Below are 10,716 nucleotides of genomic sequence, written 5' to 3' on the forward strand. Positions count from 1 at the left end.
TTTTCAGCCAAAAAGCCTTACTATACATGGTCGTTTTTTTCGGCTAAAAATGCCTTACTATACATGGTCGTTTTTTTCAGCTAAAAACGCCTTACCATACATGGTCGTTTTTTTCAGCTAAAAACGCCTTACTATACATGGTCGTTTTTTTTCGGCTCAAAACGCCTTACTAGTCATGGTCGTTTGTTTCGGCTAAAAACGCTTTCCTATACATGGTCGTTTTTTTTCGGTTAAAAACGCTTTACTATACATAGTCGTTTTTTTTTTCGGCTAAAAATGCCTTACGATACATGGTCGTTTTTTGGGGGGCTAAAAACACCTTACTATACATGGTTCGCCTTACACCCAAAGTGAGCTGAGATAGCCCCCCTCCCTCTCCTTCAGGATAAGCAGTGACTTTTTTTTTTCCCTGTACTCATTTTCTTCTCCGCAAGAATAAAGACTTTTTTTTTTTTCTTCCTCTTTTGCCTTCCCACCTATTGCTTCTGCAGTCTGGCACTTTTGTATTCCAGTCTACTTCTGTCATCTTCTTGCTGAGTTTTTAACCCTCGTCCTCAAAAGAGGAACACATAATCAAGAGAGCTATGACTATTCTGATTTTATCTCTAGCATGTAATTTTTTTTTTAATGCTGTCAATCAAAACGTTCCTGTAAATGGCTCTTTCGAACAAGTGTGAATGGAGCTTACCTCAGTTCGGCGTCCTGTGCCTCTGTCGCGAGACAAATGATGTGATCAGTGTATCCAAGACCAGCAATTTTTTTTTTTTTTGGATACAACTTAGGTTTCATGTGCCCAAACCGGACTGGAAGATGGAATGAAATGAGGTCATGACATAACAATTTGATGCATCTTTTCAGTCATACAGCAAGTATTTATTTACTTCCTCTTCTCCCAGGTATGATGTCATCCTTAAAATTATATTGAGCCTCTTCCTTACTCCCACACTCAATGTAAGAAAATCAACATGATTGTTTTTTGTCCGCCATTATGCAAGACTGTGTTCATTTTGATCCGATATGTGATCGAGTCTTAACACTTAGGCGCGTTTGATCGTTCCATCAGCGATTGTTTTATCAGGCGTGCGGAAAGGCCGTAAACAAGCAGGCAGGTTTGCACTTATTAATCTTCAATCTTTTATATGACCTCGGTGGATGCGCCGCGCACCAGTCACGTTATGAACTTTGATGCTCAGTTGGGGAGGATGACACCAGATTAGAACGAGAACGCCGAGACAGCACAAATGGAACATCTACAATTTCAATTTAAAAAAAAAATAATCACGCAAAAACTTCTGCAAGCATGCAACTAAAATTGGAGTAAATTCCAACAAGGAGTGAAGGTTAAACCAATGTGCCATATTTATTAGAAGCAAAAACATTCAGTACAAACTCGATAACAACAGGACAACTCCAAACAAGAAAAGCCGAGTTACGAATATAAAACAATCGGAAGACGGCGAAACAGGAAGTGCGCGCGGAAGTCAATCCCACGTGATGTTGAGCATGCGACAGCTGAGCTCCCACAACTTCTGCGCCAACTCGTCATCCTTGCCCGCCGCCGAGCAGTTGGCGGCGGCGCAGTCACTGCGGCGAAGGAGCAAACAAGCGTGACTGAGCGGGCGCCCGAGCATTCCCACCCCTCCCGAGCTGGCGATTTGGTCGCTTGCTTACCTGTAATAGCCGCCGCTCTCCTGGTCCAGCGCGGGTTCCACGGCGCAGTAGATAGTGGTGCGCGCGCCCTGCGCCGACGTCTTGGTGAAGGGGCTGACTATCTTCATCACGAAGCGCTGAGGCCCGTTCAGGTGGCGCCACAGGTCCGTCTGGACCACGCCCGGGTGCAGCGAGTACGCCGTCACGCCCGTGCCTGGAGACCACATCGAGACACGGTCCGGTGGTCAAAACAAAACTTCGTCATCGTTTCAAATCAGGGATTCAAGCCTGGGTTAGGTTTTCAAGGTTCAGCTTTGACAGGGTTTAAAGTTTCAAATTACGTTTTAAACTGTGTTTGGGTTAAGCCAAAAACGTGCGCCGACCTTGCAAGCGTTTGGCGAGGGAGCGCGTGAAGAGGACGTTGGCCAGCTTGCTCTGCGCGTATGCTTTGTTCTTGTCGTAGGCGCGCTCGCTGTTGATGTCGTCCAAGTTTATGGAGCCCCAAGAGTGAGCCATGGAGGACACCGTCACAATGCGGGCGGGAGATGAACGCTTCAGGAGATCCAGCAGGAGGTACGTCAGCAGGAAGTGACCTGGGGAGGTGAGCGAATTGGGACAAATCAAAAAGGACACTCAGGGTGAAAATTTCAAATGACTCTTTCAAACAAGGGGTAGGGTTTCAAGGAGGGATAAAGGTTTTCAAGATAAGGTTTAAAACATATCCTAGAATTTAAAAATTAACAAATCAAGAATGGTTTAGGGGTTTAAAATAGGGCTTCAAGTCCAGGTTCAGGTTTAAAGGCTGGATTAGGGTTTCAAGGCAGAGCAAGGTTTTAAATTTGGCCTTGAAGCCCGGTGTAGTGTTTCCAAGTAGGGTTTACAGCCAGGATAAAGGTTTAAGACAGGGTTCAGGTTTCAAGATGGGATAAGTTTCTTGGGTTAATAAAAGCTAACAAGTAACAACACCTCGGTTAGCAAAAGCAAGCAGTCAGTGTTTGTGGCCACTTTTGTAAACTGGAGTGACCCGTGCGTCTTATCACACTAATAATAAACAAAAGCAATCAAATGTGACATAACAAATAATCAAGCGTGATGCAACGTGAAAGGTTATAAAAGTGGCCGTAAGACCTGAGTCATAAAAGCCGCATTTACCTTGGCCGTAATCTCCTCACGCTGTTGAACAACCTGACCACTTGGTAGCAGGATGCTAACCAATGCTAAAAGCATTCACTTGTTGTGAAGCGATTGCTTCAGTTGTTTTTCAACATTCCAAGAACTCACACACACTTCAGAATGTTGCCAATTTCACCTTTTTAAAAAAATCCCAAATTTAAGACATATTTTACATGTTGACTTCCTCTTTCCAAATTGCATGATTGCAACTGAAGTCTCACAGAGCACAATTCAGTACAGTAAATTGCACGGTATTGACACGCAATTAAAAAAATAAAGTAAATACTAGTTCACCCATGTGATTGACTCCAATCTGCATCTCAAAACCATCGGCAGTTTTGCTGTATGGACACACCATCACGCCAGCGTTGTTGATTAGGATGTTCAGTTTGGACTCCCCTAGAATGAAAAAAAAAAAAAAACATCACAGGAACGTTTGGCAGTGATAATTAAAGGGGATCCTGGGCGCATCTCTGAGGGACAACTCACCTTCATTGATGGCCTGCGCAAACTCTCGGATGGATTTGGTGTCAGCAAGGTCAAGTTTCATGCACACCACGTTTTCATTAAGGGACCGGTCTTTAACCTCTTTGATGGCCACCTGAGCTTTCTCCATGTCCCTGCATGCCATAATCACCTTGGCCCCTGCAAAACAGGACCACATTTTTGAAATCTCACAAATAACTAAATTGTAGTCAACTGCCATTCATTCAGCCGTTTTTATTATTATTATTTAATGGAAACTTTCAAAAACTTTGCACCTGTTAATGGTTTGTGATTGTAAATGATGAGGTAATTGAAATCAAGTGGAACTACTACACAAGCGCGCCCCCTAGTGACCGAATTGAGAAATGAACAGGTTGAATAATACAGCATTGTGGTTGAGTTACGTCACCGTGAGAGATGTTCCTAATATTCTGACCGGCAGAAGAAACCACTAAACTACAACGCCCAAAGCAAAAATTACAAAACAATGCTGACGGCTAATAAAACAATGTTGTTGTCAGCAAAATATTAGAAACCACGAAATAAACCAAACGCATTGAAAACAATGATAAAGGTCGTGCGTTTACGAATTCCGACCAAGTCGACGATTTTTTTAAAACCGTGAAGACAGCAGACAACAGTTGAAGTGGTGGATGTCAAGGCTAGATGGGCAAAAATGACTTAGACGCTCGCTAAATCACTTAAGGCAGTCATCAACTTTTTTCCCTACGTCATGGTTGCACTCACGTGATGGAGCTGCAACGCGTCAATATTTGATGAAGGGGTAACTAATATAATCAGTAAATGCATAACAAGAGCGACTCGGGATCCCACCCAAAGGAAATAATAATAATAATAATAATAATAATAAAAATCCGGCAGCATCCCAGGTGTGTTTGTTTTGCTCACACTGACCTCTGGTGGCCAGGTCGGCCGCCGCCTCCTTGCCGATGCCAGTGTTTGCCCCTGTAATGAGCACAGTTTTGCCCTCGAGCCTCACGTCGCTGGCCCAAGGAGCACGGAACAGGTTCCTGCCACATAATTGAGCAATCACGTCAGAGTGACTCAACCGGTAAAGTAGCTGTGGTGTCGCGGACAAGCAAACTAACAATCGTGATAAAACTTGTGCAAAAGGCCACAGAAAACTCCCAAGTACCAACTTTACGAGAAATCGTTTCATCGATTACTTTGTAGCTTGTCAATTAGACACAACAAGAAATTATGCAGAGGTTTAGCTCAAGTCGTCATTGATTTGCTAATGTCCTCACCTTATAGACTGCATGGTCCTTTCTGGAAGCCGGCAGGAAAAGAAACAACAACTAATTCGCAAAAACTCACGCAGAAAGTTATAAAAACGCCGTCATCAACTTTAAACGCCAAAACCCGCGACGGAGAAGTGGCGTCCTTACACTTGACCGACTCACAATTGAGCCAATTAGCGAGAGATTTAACGCCCTCGCTCACAGGCAATTGGTTAAGATCACGAGAGTCCGCCCACTTACTAGAGTGCGTTCCATTTAAGACTCACGCCGTGCCGACATGTTTTTTATTTGTTGAAAATGTTCGAAAAACGCTGAGACGTCATGGGTGTTTTAGTGAGCAGAAATCATTATCAAGTTTATAATGTACATTGTATTAATGCTCATAGTTACGTTTAACTTAGGGCTCGTTATTAAGCTTAGCAAAATTACTAGGTGGAGGCTAAATTGACTGACTGTCACTTAAACCAATCGACGGTGGGTGTAACACCCCTACCTGAATGTTGATTGGTTAAAAGGAATCACATGGGTCCTCCGCTCCCTCACAAGCCTGCGTTCAATTTCGGAAAAAAGTTAGGCCGAGAGCATTTTTCTTTGGAAATGTTTAAAATGCTTAACGGTTGGAGTTGTTCAGCATGTGAGGTGCGATTAAAATATTTTTATAACAAAATTTAAGGGCGATTTGTGATTTTTTTTATTATTTGTGAAGTAACCATCAAAATCCAAGCACCTAACAATGCGCGCATAGAACTGTCCAACAGGGGGCAGCAAATGCTGACAGAACAACTGTTATTTTTTGTTTTAACTCTCTGGAGGTTGTGTCCATTTAAACATTAACTGGGTCCGTGTTTTTTTGGCAATTGAATATTATATCCTCTCTCATTCATTAACAAAGGGTTACTAATAATTTTCTCCACATGTGTATAGTGACCTTTGATGGAATTTAAGATGGCAATGGCTCATTACCTACATCGTCTTCAGCCGCCACGCTGTTCCCATCTCATGGTCAAGACTAGAAATGCTGTCGGAAACAACTTCCGGGAATCCCCCAAATTAAACTGTTATTACTTTTCATACTCGTTCCAAACAACAAACGAGAAAATCACGCTGTACTTCAGTTTTGCTGTTTCGATAATAACGATGATTCTTTATTTTTAATATCTGTTTCAAAACCAAAAGAGAGACTGGCCGTTGAGGCCTCTGTTTCTCTCTGGCTAATCAGCCTTAGAATGGAAGCTAAATTTAGCCTGTTGCTTTATTTACACTTTGAATTATGATTGTGTATTTATTTTTTCCCTGATTTGTTGTGCTTGGGCATTGTTTCAATGACCTACTGGAGGATTTTGCACACAAGGTCACAAGAACAGGAAACTCAGCAGCTGATTGCGCGTCAGCAAACACGGACTTCCCATTTTTTTGCTTAATCAGTCAGAAAAGGAGTGTTTGAGTATGTGTGGGAGTATGCGTGTGTGTGTGTGTGTGTGCGTGGAAGAGTAAAGTCCGGCATTGTGAAATACACTTGGAACGATTCTGTCAACGTGTGTGAACTGTTGAACAAATGAGGAAAACATGAATGTGAAATGAAACTCAAAGAATGACCATAATAGACTATCAGGAGAAAATTAGATCAATTTCATGGAACGCAGACTTGAATTTAAGTTGCATTTCAAAGTGAGTAAAGATTCAACTTGAACAGGGGATCATATTGTTCGTGTCCATCCATGCATGCATGATGATGATGATGATGATGATGATGATGATGACTTGATTCTTTAGGAAGGATGTTTGGGTCACCTGTAAAAAGAATCAGACTTTATTTGACCCCGAGCAGTGGCGCCACATTTTCAAATTCCCAGAGGCCCCAAAACAATGGGGCGGAGGGAGGATGCGCTGAATAAACCATGAGAACAATCCATTACCTATAACTAGAGCGCCGCAGTTGCTCGATAGGACGCACATTCTCTTATTTTGGCACAGACGGGAAGTCAACACAAACAAACAAACGACATCCTGCGTAGGTGGAACTGGAACAAACACGTTCCATATGACTTGCAAGTGTACGTACGGTGAAGTGCAAGTGGAAGGTTTCCACGTACAAAACCGACAAAATCAGATCAGATACTTGTTGAAAGTTGTTAAGTGTATGCCACAACACTAGGTGGTGCTCTAAGCCCTAACGCTATCTTCAATTGTGAGCCCAAGACTGGAATTGCTCATCTGAATACTGTGTCAAGAAAAAATTGTGAGTGCGAATGGTTGTTTGTCTCTGTGTGCCCTGCGATTGGCTAGCAACCAGTTCAGGGTGTACCCCGCCTACGGCCCGAGGACAGCCGGGATAGGCTCCAGCACGCCCGCGAGTCTTGTAAGGAAAAAGTAGGTTAGAAAATAGATGGATGGATACTGTTACCTCAAATATGACTACTACAATTACTACTACTCCGAGTAATAATAACAACAACAACCAATCCATAACAAATGTACATTTAAAAACATTTTTTTTTAAATCACAATTACATTTAAATGAAATCCATACTACGATTACAAAACAATTACTACTGCGGCTGTTGCTACGACTAATATCAACAAGTCAGGTCAGTAAAAAGCAAATAAATACAATTTAAGAAGGCCTCACAATATGCCGAGAAAAAAAAAAAAAGCTTCTGAGAGTATCTTGCCACGGAGGTCACGCACGAGTCAATCTTGTAGAAGAACAGGAAAGTACGAGACATGTTTACATTACAACCAAAATCCTTTCAAGGTCGCGTCTCTCTTGGGCCAAATGATAAACATCGTCATTATCATCATCCGTTGCCACCTTTCATGCTACACTTAACGTCAGTCGGGCGGTTGGCGCCCAGTGTGTGTGCGCGCGTGTGAAACACAACACACGCTCGCACACACACACAAACCAATGTCCTTCTGATCACAATCATTCACGCACACACACATTATCTTCCGTCTGCAAGCAAACTCACATTTTAGCGGTGAAATTCTCCCAAGTTGGACGTGTGTCGTAGCCGGCCACATTTTCCCAGGCAAGACGAATGTTGAATGTGGAATGTTTCTTCCCTGGATACTCATAAAGGTTATTTATGTGGGCTTGTGATATTATCAGCTGCTAAAGTGCTTGATCCAAGATTCACTTCAATACAATTTTCTAAATATTACGTTACACTTTCCCGAAAGAAAAAAAAACAACGAAAGTTTTTTTTTTTAATGCATTGTGAAATACAGTCATGATATTTGCAAACAAGTGAGCACAAAACGCGTTTAACGAGCATGTTGTTCGTCCTTCATTTTCTTCTGTGGTCTCAATTGGCAGTTCGCGAAGCACTCCATTGGTACATTAGCGCCCCCAACTGGTAGCACCCCTCCCACGCAAGAATACAATGTTGGTTGACGGCGGCCAGATGTTGCGAATTTCGTGGCGCCACCCAGCGGTGGCATCTGACGTGCAGTGACGTCATAAACGTGGATTCCCAGTTCTTTAAACAATGATTTTAAAATTGAAGGAAAAAAATCGCAATGTGGATAAAACGTACGAGTGTGTTAGCTATTTTTTTTCTTGATGTCATTCAGGTAACGGTACAAAACTGAAGTGTTTCCTAAAAACGTTACAAATGGACCGAGGCAACTCTGTAATGAGGTGAACGAAATGATCCATTTGATTCTGTTTTATTTCCATCTGGAGAGGAAACAGGTGCTCTTGGTAGAGCGGCACGGGGGCCTGCATTCAGTCACTTTGGACTGCTGGCTGAGCAACTCCAGAACTGTCTCGCGTATAAAATGTGTTTCCGTCTTCAAAATCTTCAAAAATGTCATCATTGTATCCGCTATATGATCGTCAGTATGATTATATATTCATTTTATATTGTATTAGATTTTTATTTCTAAATTATTTTGTTTGGGGGTTTTATTTATATTCAACTTTGACAAGGTTTCATGATTACATTGAAATTATTTTAGCATCATTTACTTTATATCAAGAAGCTCCTTAATAATATACCCATGCAATGCACTGTTTTCACTATACATCTATTATTTTTATATGACTCTTTTTTCATTTAAAAAATATATATATTTTTTAAATATACCAACGATAATGTGGAAAAATATTTAAAATATCAAAAATAGGTTTTAAAATGTTTCACAATAGTAAAAAAACAAAATTTTTTTTTTTGATAGATTCTATTTTTACGACAGCCTTTGCAATAAATACCCTTTCAAGATCGTCAACACTGCAAAACTTTTCCGGGACTGACTCACAATCCTCTTCAAGCTCAAAGTGAAGCATTTGCTGTTCTTTTGGAAAGGCGCGTAAATAAGAGTCCCGATTGAACTTCAATTGCCCGGAACGCAATTAGGGTGTGTAACCACATCATGTCCACACATCCTTTATGTTTATTTGTTCGTGTCCTTACTGTACACTCTGTGTGTTTCCGTGTCTTTGTGTGCAGTTCCAAAGAGAGAATTTAAGGTGAAGACGAGCCCGACGTTGATAAATGGACACTTGGCTAGCGAAAACAACCAGCGGTCCAATTCTGGATGTCTCGCTTCTCAAATTTGAAAGGACTTTAATTCACGTGTAATCACCGTGAAGGCATTCAAGGGAGTTGTCGTGAGTCGTAGCTCCCTTCAGAAGTTTTATTTTATGGATGAAAAAGGGCAACCTTGAGTGTCAAACCTCTGGACACAGTGTGTTTGCGGGAGTAATTGTTTCTCAAAACTAACACCCAAACCATTCCTCGAGCTGTTATGTAAGACTTGAAACGGCCCCCATATCTATTCAGCGCTGCTAAAACGCTCACGAATGAACTTGTGAGAAGATGCTACATTTGGTCGTAATAGTCTTGGTGGGGGGGGGGGGGTCGTAATTTGCAATGGATCATACTGAGCACCGTTCCAAATTGAAGTTGAAGCATACAATGACAAGAATTACACCAAGTGTATTTAACTGAACTACAAAACTTAAAAAAGTGCGCTAGCACAATGCTAATGCCAAAGCCTTTGAAACTCGGGTCGATTCTGCATTCGTCTTATAACTTTACACGCGGACATTTCAAACAAAACACAGAGTTGTACAAACAATGTCATTTCATTTGATGAAAGTCCGCTAGCTTAATGCTAATATATCAGCCAATCGCCATCGACAGGCTATTAGCATAAAAACTCATACACAACACTCTACTGTAAATAACCGAAAAATTGCAGGTGTACCTAATGCTGCGTCCAGCAGTGAATGTAAGGGTGTTTTTTTTTGGGGGGGGGTCCCGGGGGGGTATGTATTATTCCCAGAGATGCTTGCAACGCAAGAGTGCAACGATAAACAAGAATAGACTCAGAGTCGCGCTCAGTGTTGCCTGGCAACACAGTGTCCAAAATGGTAGACTTCACACAAACTGGCCTTTGGAGGGTGGGGTGGGGGTCTAGGGGCGAAAGAACCTGCAATGTGTGAGCATGTCAAACGAAAGAAAAGTTTCCAATGGAAGCGACTGCCAGGTGGGGCGGGGGGTGGTGGTGGTGGTGGCGGTGGGCATATGCATGTGAATGAAAACTCTGATGAGAGCCATTAATATTCCCGTGGTGTCCCAGATGCTTCACATCACCAAGGAAGCTGCGCAACAATTTGGCCCCCCTTCTACTATTTCACAAGCTCAATCGTACTGCGCAAGGCTTGACGTGAGAATGCCGGCGCTGACCTCCTTCAAGGCTGACCGCGACTACACTGAGTGACTGACTAGCTAATAAACTGAACAACTTGACAAGCTACACGATTGTCTGACCCAAAAGAGTAGGCTACTAGCTGGCAAGCTAACTAGCTAACAAGCTACTTGTAAATAACAAGCTGGCTGAGTGTAGTTCTGACTAACTGACCGGCCGACCAATTGCTAACTACCTGACTGACCAACTGACTAGCTAACCGACCAATCCACCAAAAGTTAATATAAGATAAAGAAAGAGCCCACTGGCCATCTGCCCAACTGACTGAGCGCTAAAGTTCTTAGCCAACGAAACAACTGACGAGTCTGACAGTAGCCGCATGTGGCCGATTTTTTGAAAGGGTTCTGACAGTGTCGAGGCTCGACGTAACATCCACGCTAATGACCGTAAGCCCGACAATGGCGTTTCTTTTGTTGTATTTTAGCAC

At 42.3% G+C, this 10,716-nt stretch overlaps 1 protein-coding gene across 1 annotated transcript; it reads right to left on the bottom strand.

Annotated features, from left to right (window-relative positions):
* Positions 1 to 1,335: 1,335 nt before the first annotated feature.
* rdh12l (retinol dehydrogenase 12, like) lies at positions 1,336 to 4,744 on the bottom strand. Its single transcript, XM_019884779.1, has 7 exons — positions 4,578 to 4,744; positions 4,225 to 4,340; positions 3,313 to 3,468; positions 3,118 to 3,222; positions 2,034 to 2,243; positions 1,672 to 1,864; positions 1,336 to 1,584 (listed from the first exon to the last, which is right to left on the bottom strand). The coding sequence occupies exons 1-7, from the start codon at positions 4,589 to 4,591 to the stop codon at positions 1,482 to 1,484; spliced, it is 897 nt and encodes a 298-aa protein (XP_019740338.1). The 5' UTR covers positions 4,592 to 4,744; the 3' UTR covers positions 1,336 to 1,481.
* Between the last annotated feature and the right edge of the window lie 5,972 nt (positions 4,745 to 10,716).

This window comes from Hippocampus comes, unplaced genomic scaffold (genome assembly GCF_001891065.2).
Source record: "Hippocampus comes isolate QL1 unplaced genomic scaffold, H_comes_QL1_v1.1 scaffold501, whole genome shotgun sequence".
NCBI classification, from domain to species: domain Eukaryota; kingdom Metazoa; phylum Chordata; class Actinopteri; order Syngnathiformes; family Syngnathidae; genus Hippocampus; species Hippocampus comes.